The sequence below is a fragment of the Chlamydomonas reinhardtii genome, chromosome 2 (assembly GCF_000002595.2).
Source record: "Chlamydomonas reinhardtii strain CC-503 cw92 mt+ chromosome 2, whole genome shotgun sequence".
Lineage (NCBI taxonomy): Eukaryota > Viridiplantae > Chlorophyta > Chlorophyceae > Chlamydomonadales > Chlamydomonadaceae > Chlamydomonas > Chlamydomonas reinhardtii.
This window is the reverse complement of record NC_057005.1, coordinates 34,646-53,044: the sequence shown is the minus strand read 5'-3', so window position 1 is coordinate 53,044 and position 18,399 is coordinate 34,646. Positions and strand designations below refer to the sequence as shown.

Below are 18,399 nucleotides of genomic sequence, written 5' to 3'. Positions count from 1 at the left end.
CAGTGAGTCCGGCGCTACAATTTGGAGGGTTGGGCGAAATGTGGCCTTACGTCTAGCGCGAGGCTGGCCAGTCGGCGCATCGGCGACCCCGGCGCTGCCCTGCTGCGATTCAGGCGGCATGGCGTGTGGACTGGGGCCGCTGTCACCCATGCTCACATCCGTGGTCAGTTGGCTGAGCCCCTGACACTTCTGTTGCCCCAGGTCCCCTTCCGCCTCGATCTTTTGACGGCGCTCAGACCGCCGGCCGCGGGGAACGGGTCGAGGACTGGCGCCGCTGTCCACAGCCGCTCCCCCCAAAGTAGCAGCTCCAGCACAGCCGTTGAGCCGCCATCCCCGCGACTGCGATGCGCAAACCCATCCAGGAATCCTGACAGGACTTCGGAGCATTGACGCGAAAAGAAGGTTCAATTAATGCGACTGAGATTCCAAGTGTTGCATCGTAATGACTCGCCGGCCTTATCCGGCCTTAGCTATCTATGGAAGAGTTATCTTCATCATAACGCAGCCGTCATCATCAGCACCAGCTGTGTTGCAGCACTGTTGAGTCGCTTGGACTTCAGTTGCAGGTCATGAAGGTACACTATCCGCAGTTAAGTAAGCCTTAAAAGAATAGTCTTCAGGCAGCGAACGCACTGCAAGTCCTTTACATGCATACACTGGAATCCTTGTGCCGAAGGCGTTGCAAACCCTTTCCCCATGGCAGCATGGCAGCAGACTCGGGTTTCCCATGGGCCTCCCCTGGCCAGCTGGCCAGCACTTCGCCAGCTGAAGCCATGACGTGCCAACAAACTCATAGCCCTGCTAGCCTGCCGTAACTTCTCCTGCTCATAGACGTCGCGTGCGAAGCACATGAATGGACAGCCCTTGTTTGTTGCCTGGAAGGTGGTACATCCCGAAATACACACTACTCAGCAAGTGATACGGTAGAAGAACCGCAGTGGGTGCAACTGTACAGACCCCAGACCTTGCAAACCCTGCGCTCCACATGACTAGGCCGCAATGCCGGTCTTGAGTGTTTCTAGGTAGTAGTCCGACCGCGGCGCGTAGCCTCCCTCCAGGTACTGCAACAGACCCCCGCCCGGCATCGCCTCATGCGCACCGCCACCGCCACCCTGCTGCTGCTGTTGCTGCTGGCCCCGCTGCCGCTGCAGGGCCAGGCGCACCTGCCGCCCCCGGGCCTGCCGGGTTGCGGAACTGCCCACTGGCGAGCCCGCGCCCTCGCCCGCCTCCGCTGCCTCCGCAAAGCCCGTCAACAGCTCCAGCGGCTCCAGCGCCCCGCCCGGAGCCAGCAGCCGCTCACGGAGCAGCTCGCCGGCCCCGGGGTCCAGCGGCGCCTCCGCCAGGCCACTGGCTCGCCACAGCTGAGCTGCCAGACACCTGCAGCCTCAACCCCAAGCAGTTGTGCGCACGCGCGCGTACGGCTTAACGGTGCGCGAGTGAGCGTACACAGACGAGCAAGCCGCCGCACTTGAGTAGCGGAGGTCGTCAGTGTCACGTGTCTGGTGATACGTCATGTAGCTAGCAGGATCCTGACGGAGGCTCGTCCTGGGCGCGAGGTGCAATACGTGTGAGGGCAAAAGCCTGGCGGGTCATGCATCGGTCTTCTTTGGGTTTGGCTTCAAATAACCCGGCCCCCACGGCGTCCTTGTGACGTTTGGGGGTCAGGAAACCAGTTGTGCCCAGGCACACAACCCTCCCACACACCCACACACCGCACCGTGCATACACGTATCCGTAGTACGACCCGCCGTAGATGGTGAGATGGCCCACGCGCAGCTCGGGCGAGGTGCCGGGCACGTAGGGCACACTGCTGGCCATCTCCACGGCCTGCACAGGGAGGGATACGAGGGTTGTAAAGGCAGCGCAGGCGAGGAGCAGCGCGGGGCATCGGGGCGTCCAGGGGTTGAAGCCACGCCACCGGTCCATATGTGTGCCGTGTACGCCAGCCGCGCACCTTGCGCCACACGTCACTGCTGTTCCACGAGGATGCCGAGCCGGCGCCGGCAGCAGCTGTGGGTGCGGGAGGGTTCTCCCCGAACAACCACTGGTCGGCCAGTGACAGCACCAGCTGCTGCTGCAACTCTAGCGCGGCGGTGGCGGCCCGGCCCGCAATCAGCTCCCTGCGGAGAATACGGAGTGTAGGTACAGGTGCAGGCACAGTGGAATGCCTCCATATCTGGCTTTAGTGAGAGCGCACCCCATACTGCACGTAAACATAATGATGCAAGCGTAGGCATGCCCACGGCGCCAGTTCCCCAAGTCGCTGCTGCCATGGCGTTCGATTGCACAACAGTAGCTAGCGGTTATGGCGTGCGCCTATGTGCGCTGCTGCAGTGGTTCTGCAACCCACTCACTTGAGCAGTGCTGGCGGCAGGGGCTCGCCCCCGCCGCCTGCCCCCGCCGCAGCGGAGCTGTCGTTGGACCTGTCCCTCGCCATCAGCCCCATTGTGAGCGGGTCCGTGGCCCAGTACTCGAACAGGTGGGAGGGCACCTCCACCAGGTCCTGAGCGCACCTGCGGCGGCCAGGCAGGTAGGGTGCAGGGGAGCGGTGACTGGGTCGGGAACGGGATGAAGGCAGCACAAAGAGAGGGATGCAGGTGCAGCGTAGTCCCTGCGAGCTAAGCCCTGATGCTAGCTTATCATCGCCACGCCGCTAATCCCACCCCTCACCTCGTTCCCCACAGGTGCTGGTACTTGGTGCGGCTGAGCAGGTTGTGGACGCAGTGACCCAACTCGTGCAGCAACACTCGCAGCTCCCGGTACGTCAGCGCGGGCACCCCGGTGCTGGGGCAGCGGCCCGTGGCGGACGCCAGCAGCGCCATCACAGGTAGCTGCCGCTGCCCGCCACCACCACCGGTGCCTCCCCGCCTGCGGGCGTTGGATGCCAGGGCCGCCTCCACGTCGCCTCCGGGCAGCTGGCGACCGCAGGTGATGGGAAACGTCACGGCGCTGGGGTACTTGCCGGAACTACAGCGGGAGGGTGGTGTGCGAGTGGAACGGGACGGCGAATGCTGTTGAGTGGTAAGAGGGCATCGCTGGGCGGTACTGTATCAGCTGTGTAAAGTCGTCCGAGTGCAGATGGGCGCATAATGCAGCATCGCAGCAACTTTGCGTGCTGATCGCGTACACCACAAACACTCCTTCCACTGCTCCCCCTGCTGTCGCGTCCTCGCGCGCGCACCCACCACCTCCGCGCTCACCGCTCGCCCAGGTCCAGGTACACAGTGCCCAGGGGCCCCAGGTCGGGGTGGTGCGCCTCGGCCCGCAGCACTCCAGCAGCCCAGCCCTCACCGGCCGCCGCGGGGCCCAGCACCAGCTCAATGCGGAACACGGCTCGCAGCAGTGTGCGCACACCCGCCAGCACCGAGGGCAGGGCGGTGTAGCGCAGCAGGGCCCCGGGAGGCGACGTAACCAGCGCCTGGCGCGCACGGGAGGCGTAGTACTCAACATCCCAGGCCGCCAGGGAGACGGGGGCGGAGGGGGGGGAGGTGGCAATGTTGCGGCTGTCAAACGCCTTGAGCTGAGCCAGAGCCTGCGGGCACATGCAAACACCAAGTCGGTGGGGCAGGCACAAATGTATGCGTATGCGCCTGGAATGCTCGAGACGCAAACATAACAATGGGCTGGTCGGCCTCCACCAAAGCCCTCAACGTGCCTGCAGCTCTTGCTCAGCCAGGGGCCGCACGTCCGCCGCCAGCCCGGTGAGGAAGCCCACCACTGCCGCGGGCGTGCCGGCCAGGCTGTTGCCCCGCGTGCGCAGTGCGGCGTAGCTGGGGTAGCCCTGCGCCCGGGGTGCAGGGAGGAGCGTGTGCGTGGCAGCGGAACTATTGTGCAGATGACGTGTGACAGCAAAGGGCAGAGCCGATCCAGACCTGATGTCACGAGCTCAACGAGAGCGTAACAAGGGCAGCGCACTCCCTCAGCAGCCCACGCTCTAGCGGCGCTCATCCCAAGCCTCCGCGTCATGTGCACTCGCATGCTACCGGCACGTACCCCCCCAGACCGTGACCAACGCGGTCCATCACGGTCGTTTCATAGCCTCCGCGCTCCTTCGCACCCTGACAAAACTGGATTGTTATGCTGCTTCAATTCTGGTCCAAGCGGCCAAGCCCGCCTCCTCCTCCCCCACTTGAATACTCCATTCTTCACATGAACTGCTACCCCCAGCCCCACCCGCACCTGCAGCTGCGCCATCTCGGCGCGCACCGCCACCATGCGGTCCAGCAGCTCCCGGTTGCAGGCCGGACTGCGGCCCGCAGCGGCGTACACCTGTGCGGGGGCGGGCAATGCAAAGGAACGGAAGGTGGAGAGCCACAGAGTACTCGCGCTGGGGACATATCGCTGCGTCAAGGCTTAACGGGTCTTGGCGTGCGCTCCACAAACCCGGAGTGCGCTCCTGACTCCCAAACGGTACCTCCCAAAGGCCCGGGCTCTCACCGCCTTGCGCACGCTCTCGTTCGGCTCTCCTGCCATGACGCCCGCAACACTGAAGGGGTCAAGAGGCACAAAGCGGCCCATGCCTGTGGGCGCCCGCCCCACCTTCCGCGAGTCCGTCTGCATGCAAAAGGCAAGACACCCGCACATGCACACCCGCATGATGAACGGGTAGTCGCGTCATACGGAATGCCTCATCTAGTATTCCCGGTGAAACAGTACGCCAGGAATCACCGAATACGGCACACTGCTTGCTTGCGCACGTCGCACTCGCAAGGTCCCGACCCACTACACTAAGGCATTTGAAAAAAAACGCGTGCATGGCGTCGTAGCGGGCACTACGGTAAGCAATGGCAGCGATATGTCAGGGCCCTTTTCCCGCCCCATTGGTTGGGCAAGCACATGGAGCCGCTATCGCACCAGGGCCGCGTTGAAGGCCGCGGCGAAATGCCCATTGGCCGCCGCCAGCTCCGCCACCCGCGCCCGTTGAGCAGCAGGCAGGTGTATGCCAGCCTGCAGGGAACGGGTAAGGCAGCCCTGAAGGAAGGGGCAGGCGCTGTTGCCAGCCATTGCAACAGCAGGCAGACTCTTCCCGTCCTGTACATTCCTTTCCTGGTCACACATACCGGTACCCTCATAATAAGCGCAGCCGTACGGACGCTACCCCGCCCCCCCCCGCGCCCACCTGCTCCATGTCCTGTTTGAGGCGCTGTGCCACCAACACACTCTCGCGACACCAGCCACCCATTTGCCAGGGCCGCAACTGCAAGCGGGGAGGGGGCAGGGGGCCGGTGAGAACATACGGAAATGCTTGGTTGCGATCCCCTGTCCGAATGCATGGTATGGTCACAATATGTCAGCTAGCATCCATCCGTACACCTCTTCGGGCGCATGTCACAGGCAGTCATGCATCGATCCAACTGCGCATGCAGGGTTTCCTTCCGCCCACCTCGGGTGCGGTGCGGTTGCTGAGCGCCCTGAGGCCCGCCTCATACGCCGCCAGAGCCTCCGACAACCGCTGGTACATGCCCGTGTGCGCGTTGACCCGGGAGATGTAGGCTGCAGGCAGTGGGTGAAGTTTCGACATGTGTTAAAGAGCACAAGGTAAAATAATACGAGCACGACAGTGTATGCGATGCAGAGTCACGGCCAACATGTGTGTGTGTGTATGTGTTTGTGCGTAAAACTCCAGTTTACAGTTGCCTGATAAGACCTCGTGATAGAGTGTCCTGGACAACGACCAGTACTAGAACCTGAGGCTCTAGCACAGTCAAAATTCGCAAAGGTTTGGTAGTACGTGTCGCCCAAGCCTATGCGCCAGACTGCGGATTGAACCGCCGCATTTGCCCAAAGGCCATGCCATATCAACCAGTTGCGAACTGGCGCGGTGTCATTAAACATTGGTTGTTCGCCTAGCAAGAGACCAATCACGTAACATGGTCAAGCACAAGTATCCAGGGCAACGGCACAGCCACCACACTGCGGCATGCACCACCTGACCTATTCTCACAGGGCTGATTACGCCTATGGGCAGCCACGAAGTGCCGAGAGGTCCGAAACTAGCACCGTCCACCGTCCATGTCCTACGTGCCAGTCACACCAACCCTATCCTTCAGTAGCTTCGAAACATCCCATAGCGTGCGCCCCTCTCAGTCTTCCGCCGTATGCATTACTGCATGGTTTGTACGCGGCGCCGGTCCCCCTCCTTTAGTCACATGTGTGTGTGTGTGTGTGTGTGTGTGCGTGAGTGTGTGCGTGTGTGTGTGTGTGTGTGTGTGTGTGTGTGTGTGTGTGTGTGTGTGTGTGTGTGTGTGTGTGTGTGTGTGTGTGTGTGACAACGGTTTACAGTTGTTTATCAGATCACGTGATCGTGTATCCGGACAACCCGTAGTTGCTAGTGCCAGGGGCGCATTAGCACCTTGTTTGTCGCGCATTGGTCTGGCAGTACATGTCTCCCAAGCCTACGCGTAGCGTTAGACGTCAGTTTGGCCACAGGAGCCGCACCTCCATCTATTGTGGTTAGACACTGATTTGGCCCTAAGAGCCGCACCTCTGTCTATATTGTGAGACGTCGGTTTGGCCCTAGAAGCCGCACCTCCGTCTATATCAACACTGCTGCGAGCCGGCAGCTGGCCACTATGCATTGTTTGTTCGCCTAGCAAAAAGTCATGTACCGTCCAAGTCCGGCACGTGGCCGCAGCAACCGCAAAACAAGCACCCCGCCGGCACTAGCTACCTTCCCTTCCCCACAGGGCAGAAAATGCCTAAGGGCAGCCACAAAGTGAGAGAGAGGATCAATAACCAAAACCGTCTGTGTCCTAGCCCTGCATTCACAACAAGCCTAACTTCCGCTGGACTTAAACACACACACAATGCGCGCCCCTCTCAGTTATCCGCCATGTGCATTACTGCACGGGGTGTACGCAGCGCCGGTCCCCCTCCTCAGTCACGATGTCCGTGCCCCGCCAGTACGGCTGCAGACCCCGTTCCACCAGGCTGTCGAACTGGGCTTGCCGCGCGCGCCTAGCTGCCCGCCCCTCCGGCGTCAGGAAGGGGGCCACCGTCACGCCTGCGGTGTGTTTAATCTGCGCCGCAGCCCTGATGAAGGCCGCCCGCTGATCCCTGGTCACCACTACCTCCACATTCCAAACGCGACCCGCGTTGCTAGCCCGCCACCGACGTTCATACATGCCCATTGAGCCCTCTCCCAGGCCCAGAGCAGAGAAGTCGCCGCGCGCCATCGCCTCCGCCTGCTCGCTGCTTGCGCCACGAAGCAGTATTTTGTTGGCCGCCATCGCCCGTGGCGGCGGCGGCAGGTGTGTGCACGCTTGCGGCTGCGGCGGGTTCGGCCTCGCGGCCTCTCCTGCCGCAGGCGCAGCGTGTGGGGCAGCGGCGGCTTTGGGCCCACCCGGCGGGGGCGCCGGGCGGCTTGCAGCCGCCGCTGCGGACGATGCGGCACTGGGGGCCAGGCCCTTCCCTCCGCCAGTCTCCACCTCCAGCACGGCCGCTGTCGCGACCGCGAATGCGTTCAGCTGCTGTGTCAGTTGCTGCACGGTGCCCGAAAGCTGATCCAGCAGCAAGCTGTGTTTGCGTGCCGCGCGGGCGCGGGCCGTGTGCTCGGCTCGCAGGCCGCGCACCTGGCGCTGCACGAGGGCAATCGCATTGTCCAGCTTGTCCTCGTCCAAGCCGTGCTGGTTGAGTTCGACGTCGGCGCCGATGAACAGGCTGTCCAGTAGCGCCTCCATTCCCGACATCCACATAAGCATGTGGCCCAGCCCTTCAGGCCCTCCAGACTTGAGGCGGAGCTCGCGGAGCTTTCTGAGGAATGAAGAAAATAGGTCAAAGCCCTCCTGGTTAAAGAGGGGGTTGCACCCTCTCCATTCCGCCTCGTTGATCGCGCACTCAGGCGAGCTGGGCGAGAGAGACCAGGTTGTGAAGGAGTTAGGCACGGGATAGCTAGGAGTCTCCGAGGCAGGAGATGCAAAGCCTGGCTGCTCGCCGGGCCCGCGCGACGGCGATGCCGACTCGCGAGCACTGTCCTGCTTCCCTGTAATGCCACTACCTTCTGGCATCCTCCTGATCAGTAAAAACTAATTCGGAAGAGCCGTGAGTCGCGCGGGCACCGTCAGCATTCAGCGAGCTTGGCCTCTAAGCTCGCTGCGGCGCCGCGCCTTGCGTGTGTATTGTGTGTGTATTGTGTGTGTATTGTGTGTGTGTATTGTGTGTGTATTGTGTGTGTGTGTGTGTGTGTGTGTGTGTGTGTGTGTGTGTGTGTGTGTGTGTGTGTGTGTGTGTGTGTGTGTGTGTGTGTGTGTGTGTGTGTGTGTGTGTGTGTGTGTGTATTGTGTGTGTGTGTGTGTATTGTGTGTGTGTATTGTGTGTGTATTGTGTGTGTGTGTGTGTGTGTGTGTGTGTGTGTGTGTGTGTGTGTGTGTGTGTGTGTGTGTGTGTGTGTGTGTGTGTGTGTGTGTGTGTGTGTGTGTGTGTGTGTGTGTGTGTGTGTGTGTGTGTGTGTGTGTGTGTGTGTGTGTGTGGGTGGGTGCGCGCGCATGTCTGTAAAGAAAAAACGAAGCCCGCCCAGACGGCGTCGGAACTACTCACGGATACCTACCAATACCAAGCTAATGTGTCTCTGTGTGTGTGAGCGTGTGTGTGTGTTAAAGAGCACAAGGAAAACATTGCGCAAAGACAGTGTATGCGATGCAGCAGCTGGAGTTCTTTCAAACAAAAAGTTTACATAAGAGGATGACTAGGGGGGACGAGGAAACTGAAAGCGGCAACGAATGGGATTAACAAATGCGACCAGGGGTGGCGCGGCCGCAGTGGCCGTGTCGCTGAGCGGGGCGATGGGACTGCACGGCCACACGTACGCGTCTATATATAGACGTGCGCAAGTACGCATCTACACGTATGTGTGCGCAAATATGAACAGGTATTCCGTATGCGCTTCATGCTACGCGTTTTTTCAAGCACGTCGCCGTACGTGTGCCTAAAGACAAGGAAAGGCGTGTTTGTGTGCACCTCACACACTCAACCACTCGCCTCACCTCCAAGCTTGACGCACACCCGCTCCGCCGCCTGGCGCCACTCGGGGTCCACATGCACATTGCGGCAGCACTCGGCGGCGTCGTACGCCCGACACAGCTGCGTTGTGGTAGCGAGGGGGCGTGGCAGGGGGTAAAAAGGCGGCAGGACGGAAGAGTTATAGAGAGATATGAAATGACGCCCAGATATTACACATTCACATTCCAGAACTGTGCCCAGCTGGCCATCATGACCGTCCGCTTGGGTCCAGCCGTCCGCCGCCTGGCCTGCGCCAGTTGCCTGCCTGCCCGCTGCCTTCCTGCCTGCCTGCCTGCCTGCCTGCCCGCTGCCTGCGCTCCCTGCCTCTGGCCCCACCTCGTCCGACATGTCGTCCATCAGCTCCACCACCCGCACGCCGTCTGAGGGCGTGCAGGTCAGGATCTCAGCCAGCAGCTCGTCGCAGCTGGGGGCACGGGGTGAGCGTACGGGTAATGGTCGTCCATGTGCTGGAGTGCACTCATTCTCCGATACACATCAGGTCGAGGGAAACAGCCCCTGGCCGGAGGGCCAGAGCGTGAGGAGACTGCAATAATCAATCATCAAACATCAACAGCAGCTGCGCTGCTACTCCCATTCGCCACGAGGCCTCGCCTCCAACCTCAACCTAATTGAGTTGGTTTCAGCCCCATCTCTTCATACGTGGCCGCTCGGACCTGGCACTGCGTGTTCGTTATTAGGTTTATAGACGAGTCCGGAACACACCACTATTAGGGCTTTACGCTACATCGCTCTTCTTCCATGTCAGCTAGCTATGAACGCGAGACTCACCGAACTTCTGTCGCCGCCGCAACACGGTTCCAGTCCGCTGGCTGCTGCAGTTCTGGCCGCCCGAACAGCCCCGCTCCCTGGCCACCGCTGCTCCTGGCATCAGTGACCGAGTTTGGACTACTGTTTCCACCCTGCAAGAAAGACACCCAGTCGGCCAGGTGGCGGACCGCGCCGCGGCTGCTGCTGGGGGCGACTGCCGTAGTAGCCCCCAGGGCCGTGCCGGCTGTCACCGACCGTGCACCGCCCTGGCTGAGGACGCCAGCCAGCAGGCGGGAACACCCCAGCCGCCCTGATAACGACATTGAGCAATTGCACAAACACTTAGTAGGCTAAGTGGTTGATCATCTGGAGGACCCTTTCAACGTTGACTTCTTTATTCCCGCGCATTGGTGGGGGCTATAAGACATTCATAAGGATAATTTACTGATGCTCATTCAAGCCTTGCAGTGTTATGCGACGACTTCGTCTCAAATTTTGTCACGGCCGTGCAAGGCAATGTAATGGGTACTGGACTTACAAAAGAACTGTTTGGTTTTACACTTGGACAGACGGTGTTGCAATCCTAACCCCAACCCGCCACGCGCGTCCCTGCCAAATCTCCTGCCCATACTACCCAGCCAGTGGAGGCTGCCGCTGTGGTTCCGGCTATGGGTGTGATGGGGCAGGTCGTGGGGCCTATTTAGTGCGGCAGGGCAGATGCAGACGAATGCTACCGAGGGTCCGAGGCACAGTGCAGACAGCAGACTGTGCAGTAGACTGCATTGGCGTTAAGGAGAAAGGGGATGAGATTGGGGCTGGCATCATTAGGGGAGGGGCATCATCGTCCACGCGCTTTAGTGCCCAACAAGACTTGGGGGTGCCACATGTCCTACGCTAATACAAGTACCCGATAGGAAGCTAGCGCCGCTGGGAGGAGGTGCGCTCCATTGTCACGAACTCACGATGGGCCCCATGCTGCGCCGATTTTGGCACGTAAGGGCGGGGCTTGGCTGCTGTGCGGCGTGGGCGGGGCCAGCTGGGGCTGAGAGAGTGAAAGAGAAGGCCAACTTGAGCTGAGACAGTGGAAGGTGTTCATTGAGGCGGTAGGTGAGCAGGCCAAGGTCGCACGTGCAGCAGGTGAGCAGGGGACAGGCGGTGTTGCTACTCAGCGATGAATTGCGGGCCGGTGGATGGGTGGATGGCCGGGTGTGTCCAAGTTGCTGAATGGCTGTGGCAATGTGCACTGTGTGCAAAACAGCCTGACGAGCTGCCCTCACGGTTGCGAACGCTGCCGCCACGGGCTACCGCCTCCGGGTGCACGCTCATGATGGGTGAGAAGCAGCTCCCCAGCATGTCACAGTGTCATATTCGGGCAGCGCGTTGCTTCGCACTCCAGTGCAATTGCGCTTGCGATTGTGCATGCCGTCAATCTGCGCCTAACCCAACCTAACAAGCGACGGCGTCGTGTGCATTCGCCCAATCTAGGGCATGTCTGTTTCCTTGTGCAGTGTCACTTGTCAATGCCATCCACTCGGCTCCTGGTCTACAGAGGCCTTCACCTCCACCGGTATGCTGTATGTATACTCCGTCCGGCATACGGTAGTCAGGCCTTCGCAGTCTAAATGCTCAGTTTCTCCCAGCCTACCTCCGGTCCCTGTCGCGCCCCCGGTCCCAGCCTCCCCCTCCGCCTCCACCTCCCCAGTCCCGTTCTCGTCCTCCGCCCCTGCCACCATAGCCGCGGTCATCGGGGGGTCCGCGCCCCCCTCGGTCTCCGTAATTACCGCCGTATCCGCCACCATATCCGCTGCCGGGCGGCTCGTCAGGCCCGCCGCGCCCCCTCCCTCCACGACCGCTTCCACGGCCGCCTCCACGGCCGCTTCCCCATCGACCGCCAGGGGGGCCATCTGGGAGCTCGCCCCAGCCGCCGCGCGGCGGTGGCAGCCCTCGGCTGCCACCTGCCGGTGGCGGGCCACCGCGATAGGAGTCGTAAGGGTCATGCGGCCCGCTAGGAGGTGGGCCCCCACGGTATGGAGGCGGGTAGTGGCGGTCATCCGGCGGCGGCCCATCGCGCCCGCCTGGAGGAGGGTAACCACTGCCGCTGCCACGACTGGGCGGCGGCTGGCGATGTGGATACGGCGGTGGCGGGCCTCCAGCTTCTGACGGCTCGCGGTAATACCCCGAGTGGGAATGGGGAGGTGGAGGGCCGCCCCCGTAGTACCCGTCAGGCGGGCCCTGCGGCGGGTAGCCCCCTCCGCCGCCATGCGGTGGTGGCGGGCCACGTGGGTCGCCGTAGGGCGCTGGAGGGTGTCTGTTGGGCCCTCCGTAGGAGCCCGGCGGCGGGCCGTAGAGACCATCCGGCGGCGGCGCCTCGCGGTGCGGCCCAGACTGTGGTGGATAGTAGCCTGGTGGCGGTCCGCCCGCGGCATGGTCCGCAGGGGCTCCGTAAGGTGGTGGCATGTCCATGCCCGGGCCTACAGCGGGCTGAGCAGGAGGCATCACAGCCATGGGCCCCACTGCGGCCATGCCTATGGGTGCGGGGCCTGGGGCCGGCGCGACCGGTGGTGCCTGGCCCTGTGGCACGGCCACGATGGCCAGGGTGCCGTCCGGGTTCTGCATGACCATGGTCACCAGCTGCTGCTGTTGTGGCGGAGGTGGAGCTGCACCCAAGTGCGGGGGTCCCGCCTGAGCCCCCGCCGCTTCCCCACCGCCTGGAATGCCTAGAGCCGCCGCCAGGTCGCTGAGGGCGCCCATGTCAATGGGCACTGAGCCGTCGCCAGCCGCCGCATCATCACCCGCGCCCGCGGCGTTAGCGCCTGGTACCAGGGGTGCTGGCCCTGCAGCCGCAGAGGCGTGCTGCAACCTGGGGTCCGCAGCGGCTGGTGCCCCGCCCATGGCCCCCGGAAGAACGTGCGGCATGGCACCGGGCGAGGGCGCAAGTCCGCCTCCCAGCGGCAGCTGCGCAAGCGCTGACATGTCCAGGTGCGGTGGCGGCACGGCATGGGAGTGGTGCTGATGAGCGTCGTGGTGGCCATGGTGGCTGTGCTGGTGTGCGTGATGTGGGGCCACGTGCGGCGGCACCGCTGCTTGGCTAGCAATGACGTGTGGCGGCGGCTCCCATGACTTAGGGTGCACCATCGCCAGCAGCAGGTGGTCGTCCGCAATGTCCTCCGGAAGCAGAGCCAGCTGGGCGTTGCATTCATGATTATTGTGGGGGTGGGGGCAGCGTGGCGTGGGAAGAACACACGTCAGCAGACACCGATGCAAAGGGTCCAGGCACGCGCCAATCCCGACTTGGCCCCCGCAAGCAGTTCGCTAGGCATGCAAGCAACCCACGGACCTGGTGGGGCGGGCACACCATGCGCGCCGTCTTAATCAGGCGTGATGCTAGCGGCCCCCGTGTGACAAGGTATGCTTCTAGGCTGGCCTGGGGCGTGGCCAGGCCGGTGCGAGTGCGGTGCGCCGCGACGAACTCTGCCATGCCGCCGCCTGTGGCAGCGGCAGCCACCGCCTGCTCAGTCACGCCCGCAGCAGCTGCCGCCGCCGGTGACGCCGGGCGCACCAGGGCCAGGCTGATGGTGCGGCTGCGGCTGCGCCGTAGCTCCTCAAAGAACTGCTCCACGCGCGACAGCTTGACCTATCGAAATACAGTAGGCGGGATACAGCGATTGTGCCAGCGAAGCAAACGACGAAGTGGCCCGAAGGGAAATGCGCGTGCATATTGCCCGCCAGCAACATGCACAGCTGAGTTGGCTGCACCGAACTCCCTCATGCATACACTTCCCATCACCCTCCTCTGCCCCAAAGCGCGTTCCGGCCCTCACCTGGCCCTTCACCACCAGCTCCCAGGCAGGCTCTGCGCACCGCAGCATGTGCGCTAGGCGCCCGCTGCCGCCCAGGTAGGACGCGTCCACCGCCACCAGCTGGTCAGTGCTCGCGCCCGGAACGCGCAGCACGCCCGTCCACAGCTGCGGCGGCAGGCCAAGGAAATAGGTGGCAATGCACTGAAAGGACCAAGCAGGCCGTAAAACGCAGACGCCGGGGTGGCTATGTGTACGCCTATGGTGAATATCGGCAATTAAGCCTGCCTTACCATATCGCCAACGTTGTCCAGCGGCATTTCTATCGGCGCTCCATCTCCAGGCAGCTGCCTCTGGATGACCGGTGCTAGATCTGACACAGCCGCGACCGGCGACCTGTTGGGCGAAGGAAGAGATGTCTGTCGCTCCGGCAGCGATCCGCCAAAGCCTCCAACGCTGGCACCAGCAGCTGGGGCTGCACGCAGCGATGCCACCGATGGTCCCGAGCCTGAACAGCGGACACAGCAACAAACCCTTAGCAGCGGCTGGAAGGGGCGCGCCGTAATAGGAACTGTACGACATACGTAAACACGTGTACACGAGATGTTGGCCATTACTTTGCTCCCGATATTCAGGGCACACCTGTAACCCTTCGCACCTCCTGTTTTGCTGCCGGGCGGCTGCATGGACGCGGGCGCTGCCGATGGGTCATACGGCTCGTACACGGGTAGATCGTCGCCGCCAGCCTCTGCCACTTCACCGGCGTCTAGCTGCGCCTCGGGGTCGTAGGGCGCATCACCGTCAAAGCTGACGTCAGGGTCATACGGCGCGTCGCCAGCCTGCGGAATCACATCGCACATGTGGCATACATGGTCCGGATGCCTGACCTTGTAATCCAACTCTAAGGCAACGGAGGGCACACAATACGGCATACTCACGTCATCAGTCCTGGGCGGCGTCTCGTCCCCTGCCACAGGCGCAGCTGGAAGGGCCGCCCGCAGCACAGTGCGCTTCGCTGGCGACGGCCCCATGGCGGCCGGCGCTGTGGCGTCTGACGTGCCTGTAGCGCCACCCGATGCGGCTGCAGGTCCCGGCGGCAGGCTGGAGGTGATAGAGGTGCGGCGTACCAGGTCCGGCGAAGCGAGCCCAGCGTCGGCACCGCTGGCGCTGATGCTTACGCTGGCGTTGGCTGAGTCGAGCCGCGGCAAGCCTGAAGATATTCGCCGCTGCACACCAGGCTCGCCCGCCGCCACAGCTGGAGCAGCCAGCGCTGCGCCGCTATCCGACCCGAATCTGGCAAGGCTGGCGCCTGCATCGTTGCCGCCGCCCGCCGCATCATCCTGCGCCTCCTCCCCGCGCCCCTCCGGCGAGGAAACGGGCTTGGCGGCCGGCGCCTCGTCGTCTTTGGCCCGCAGCCGGCTCTGAGCCAGTGCGGCAGCAGCAGCGGTGGAGTATTTTGCAGCGGTTTCTGCGAGGAAAGATTGCAGCCATTGTAAGGTATGCTCGACCGTATGTCTCTGCCGTACCCACCCAGGTACCCACTGATCCTCTCCCCGCACCTGCGTCCAGAAACACCGCCTTGGCTGCCTCCTCCTCGCGTTTCTTGCGCCACTCGCTCAGCTCCTTGCGCGCCAGCTCCGCTGGCCCGAGCGTCACCAGTGTGGCGGGCGCAAGCTCTCGACGCAGCACTCGCGCGCGCAGCTCCGGGTTGGCGTTGTCCTTGAGGTTGAAGGCCAGTGAGCGGAACTTGGCCTTGTAGTCCTTGGAAACCGAGCTCTCTACAAGCAGAAAACAACCGACACCAGGTCGTGTATCCCACATGACATACAGCGCTACCAAAGGACGACGGGGTACACTGCTTACTACATCCCACAAATCGGCATATGGAACACCCGGCCACCTACCGTGCAACTTGAAGAGCTCCAGCTCAACCTCGGCGGCCACCTCTGTCGGCACCGGAAGCGCTTCGGTATAGCCCTCCGCCTGCAATTGCGAGCGGCTCAACCGTTAGAGTAACAGGCATGTTCGCCGGGCCTTGCAGCGGGCCAGCCCGTGCCGTATCACAAATGCACGTGCCGGGTGAGCGAGAACCTCATAAGCTATTTCCCACGGCCATTATCCCTTGTCTTGCATTGCGCTGGGCTGCTCACCTTGAGCTCATCCATGGCTCGCTGCAGCGCCTGCCCCAGCTGCTCGCGGACTTTGGCCCGCACCTCCTCATCGGCTGGCACGCTAGACGCGGAAGGCTACACGTGGTGCAGTATCGTTGATACGGCAAGCGCGTCAGTCAAACGTTCGGTACTATGTATGTGTAGGTCAGAAGGTGCGCCGCAGCACTAGCCGTAGTAGCAACAAGAGCAGGATAGCAGCGACAGCAACATGACGAGGCACAAAAGTGGCGATTCCGTGCCAGGCACGAGCAGACGCACTCACCAGACTGCTCTGCTGCTTCAGGGCGCCGCGTGCACTGCCGGGACCCGTGCCGCCCGGCGTGGGGATCATCAGCATAGGCGGCTGGCTGCCAGGTGTGGGAATCATACCCGGGGGGTGGCTGCCCGGCGCGCCGGAGATGTTGTGCATGAGGGCGTTGATGAGGTTGTTCTTGAAGGCCTCCGCCTCCGCCATATCCGCATCGCCACCAGCCGCGCCAGCTCCTGCAAGCCCCGATCGCAGGGGGAATGCTGTTGGGCCCAGCCTGATGACCACGTGCAAAGCCACAGGCTGGACAGCTCCCACCCTGAGGGCGGCTCTGAGTCCGTGGAGCACACGCGCAGAGCCCGTGCATGCACACCGCCGCGCCCAAAATGCTTACCATCATCGCCAGGCGTCTGTTTCTTGGAGGAGCCTGCGGTACAAATGATAGTTCTCTTACAGCATCAGATGTGGTTGCAGCATCAATTCAGCGTTGGGGACGGAGGCATGTTGATACTGTACTGTGTGAGCCCGACTAGCCACACGGAATGTGCAAATTGTTATGGATGCGGATTACAAGTGAAGGGACAGCCCGACAAGCGGGGGAACGCCATATCGAGTGTGCAAATTGTTATGACGCAGTCCATACTGGTACACTTGCCAAGCATGTAAGCTGCAATAATTGCGTGTACATGCTGCGGACCGCAGCGAGTGCAAATGATGTGCAGACGATGGATCTGGGCACCAGATCGTCATCACTACGCCCGCTGCACCCACCTGGGCGGTCCAGCGTGTCATCCCGTGGTCGCTTGGCACGTTGCACCTGCAGCACACGCGGCAACCGTGTATGGGGGGTCAACCGGGTAACAAGCCAGCCTACTAGGTGACGTTGTCAAGGGGCGTCAGAAATTGCCCCCGGCCGGCCCATTCCGGCGCGCACCCGCACAATACCGGTAGCCATACTTACACTCAAAATGTTCTGCTTACCTGCTTGTGCTGATCCCGCAACATGCGGGGTTCCCCTTCCTCACTCTCCTGCTCCCCATCGGACCCCGGGTCCGAGCTCCTGTCCTCATCTTCGTCCTCGTAGACCGCAGTCAGGCGCTCCGACACGTTCACGGGGATCTCATCCCGCTTCAGCTTGGCATACAGCGAACGGCCTTCGACTGCGCAGGGACAATGGCATGCGTGTCAGTACGTGCGTCTTCTGGCGTCTCTGACATGTAGTGTCACGAAGATTGTGAAGTTGCTTTAGATTTGGGTCCCTTATGATTGCGGTGTTGCAAGAGAGGACAACCCGAGCGCGCAGCACCCTTATGCTGCCCCCGCCCACTGCTGCCCCTCAAAACTAAACATGGTTACTGGGCAACACAGCAGACGGACGGGCCAAACTTACTGACTGCTATTTGCTGCGACTCGATCACTTCGTTCAGGTTGATGTCCTCATACTCATCCGTGTCCGGATAATGTAGGTAGGCTGTGGGCTCGGGCTGTTGTGTTGAAACCTGTGGGGGTCCTCCGCGCGCGTCAGCTAGCCGGCACAAAGGCTGGGCTGCACACACACCTCACGGCACTCACCTCCTCCACTGTCGCGCGGTACCATTGCTGATCTTCTGGCCAGTACACGTGCACCTGTGTAGATTACGCCACAGCCATGGTCAGCGCGTGTCCTGTGCACCGAGGTCAACCATAGTGGAATTTCAGTCTCAGCAGCACTCGCACCTCCTGGCCGACGAGGTCTTTGCGAATATCCTTGTGTTTCAGCAAGCGGTACACTTGCCGCAGTGGTCGGTCCCGGGACCGTGTCCCCGCTAGCGAAAGGGAGTCGTAATACTCTGCGCGGATGCAACGTGGAGCGGACTGAATTTCAGATACCAAACACGGCTCAGAGAGACTGCATTTAGACACGTAATCCGGCTGCGCCGTGCTGCCGTGGAACTGTCGGCTTGCGAAAATCTAGGGAGACCCCGTTCAGCCTCTGGCTTTCAGCCTCACCATCCGATTCTGCATACTTTGCAGGCGGTCTGCCTGCCGTGGACCGCCTTTCGCGCTGCGCCATTCAGGCTGCTGGCAGATTTACTTCGCGGGCCCTGGCGCCATCCTGACACTGGCCCTTCAGGATCCTTTCCCAATTTGTGAAGCCCCCTTTGTTACAATTAGGCCTGACAGAACGGGACCCGCGCCCTTTACCAGGAGGAGGCGCACCCGAACGCTCCTCGGAAACCCACAGCTGTGCTCAACCCTGGCAGCCCCTTCGTCAGAGTTTGGTCATACAATCTATTTACTGCGGTTGACAGATAGCTGTTGAATACATTGGAAGACCGAGGAGGAAGGCCAAGACCGAAAAGTCGATGGGCCGCAGCCCCATTGCAAGCCGGCGGAACTGGTCTCAGAGTCCGTCTGCAGAGCGCCAACAACCAAACGC

The 18,399-nt window shown here is 62.0% G+C and overlaps 4 protein-coding genes across 4 annotated transcripts; all 4 read right to left on the bottom strand.

Moving 5' to 3' along the window:
* Positions 1–47: 47 nt before the first annotated feature.
* On the bottom strand, positions 48–5,569 carry CHLRE_02g073400v5 (uncharacterized protein). The gene is made up of 12 exons (XM_043059096.1): positions 5,384–5,569; positions 5,120–5,197; positions 4,855–4,947; positions 4,438–4,554; positions 4,180–4,269; positions 3,656–3,781; positions 3,201–3,532; positions 2,671–2,967; positions 2,355–2,513; positions 1,955–2,120; positions 1,718–1,827; positions 48–1,377 (listed from the first exon to the last, which is right to left on the bottom strand). Exons 1-12 carry the CDS (start codon positions 5,459–5,461, stop codon positions 990–992), a joined length of 2,034 nt encoding a protein of 677 aa, XP_042926730.1. The 5' UTR covers positions 5,462–5,569; the 3' UTR covers positions 48–989.
* Positions 5,570–5,615: 46 nt separating this feature from the next.
* Positions 5,616–8,609, bottom strand: CHLRE_02g073350v5 (uncharacterized protein). Its single transcript, XM_043059095.1, has 3 exons — positions 8,536–8,609; positions 6,439–8,105; positions 5,616–6,139 (listed from the first exon to the last, which is right to left on the bottom strand). Exon 2 carries the CDS (start codon positions 8,004–8,006, stop codon positions 6,840–6,842), a length of 1,167 nt encoding a protein of 388 aa, XP_042926729.1. The 5' UTR covers positions 8,007–8,105; positions 8,536–8,609; the 3' UTR covers positions 5,616–6,139; positions 6,439–6,839.
* Positions 8,610–8,655: 46 nt separating this feature from the next.
* On the bottom strand, positions 8,656–10,308 carry CHLRE_02g073300v5 (uncharacterized protein). Its single transcript, XM_043059094.1, has 3 exons — positions 9,787–10,308; positions 9,334–9,421; positions 8,656–9,078 (listed from the first exon to the last, which is right to left on the bottom strand). The coding sequence occupies exons 1-3, from the start codon at positions 10,086–10,088 to the stop codon at positions 8,965–8,967; spliced, it is 504 nt and encodes a 167-aa protein (XP_042926728.1). The 5' UTR covers positions 10,089–10,308; the 3' UTR covers positions 8,656–8,964.
* A 669-nt stretch (positions 10,309–10,977) lies between these two features.
* On the bottom strand, positions 10,978–18,289 carry CHLRE_02g073250v5 (uncharacterized protein). Its single transcript, XM_001701563.2, has 17 exons — positions 17,970–18,289; positions 17,697–17,809; positions 17,553–17,606; positions 17,371–17,479; positions 16,962–17,140; positions 16,752–16,797; positions 16,375–16,407; positions 15,996–16,216; positions 15,713–15,808; positions 15,467–15,545; positions 15,122–15,340; positions 14,501–15,030; positions 14,221–14,401; positions 13,856–14,070; positions 13,587–13,730; positions 13,103–13,399; positions 10,978–12,948 (listed from the first exon to the last, which is right to left on the bottom strand). Exons 1-17 carry the CDS (start codon positions 18,031–18,033, stop codon positions 11,407–11,409), a joined length of 4,122 nt encoding a protein of 1,373 aa, XP_001701615.2. The 5' UTR covers positions 18,034–18,289; the 3' UTR covers positions 10,978–11,406.
* Between the last annotated feature and the right edge of the window lie 110 nt (positions 18,290–18,399).

Excerpts from the sequence above, each read along its gene's own strand:
- CHLRE_02g073400v5 (XM_043059096.1), bottom strand. The coding sequence starts at position 5,461 with ATGTACCAGCGGTTGTCGGAGGCTCTGGCGGCGTATGAGGCGGGCCTC. Across the intron at positions 5,198-5,383 it reads GCAACCGCACCGCACCCGAG|TTGCGGCCCTGGCAAATGGG; the intron begins GTGGGCGGAAGG and ends CCCCGCTTGCAG. Across the intron at positions 4,555-4,854 it reads CGGCCTTCAACGCGGCCCTG|ACGGACTCGCGGAAGGTGGG; the intron begins GTGCGATAGCGG and ends TTTTGCATGCAG.
- CHLRE_02g073350v5 (XM_043059095.1), bottom strand. The coding sequence starts at position 8,006 with ATGCCAGAAGGTAGTGGCATTACAGGGAAGCAGGACAGTGCTCGCGAG.
- CHLRE_02g073300v5 (XM_043059094.1), bottom strand. The coding sequence starts at position 10,088 with ATGTCGTTATCAGGGCGGCTGGGGTGTTCCCGCCTGCTGGCTGGCGTC. Across the intron at positions 9,422-9,786 it reads GCGGCGGCGACAGAAGTTCG|CTGCGACGAGCTGCTGGCTG; the intron begins GTGAGTCTCGCG and ends CCGTGCCCCCAG. Across the intron at positions 9,079-9,333 it reads TGGACGACATGTCGGACGAG|CTGTGTCGGGCGTACGACGC; the intron begins GTGGGGCCAGAG and ends ACCACAACGCAG.
- CHLRE_02g073250v5 (XM_001701563.2), bottom strand. The coding sequence starts at position 18,033 with ATGGCGCAGCGCGAAAGGCGGTCCACGGCAGGCAGACCGCCTGCAAAG. Across the intron at positions 15,809-15,995 it reads TGAAGCAGCAGAGCAGTCTG|CCTTCCGCGTCTAGCGTGCC; the intron begins GTGAGTGCGTCT and ends CACCACGTGTAG. Across the intron at positions 14,071-14,220 it reads GCCCGGCAGCAAAACAGGAG|GCTCGGGACCATCGGTGGCA; the intron begins GTGCGAAGGGTT and ends TCCGCTGTTCAG.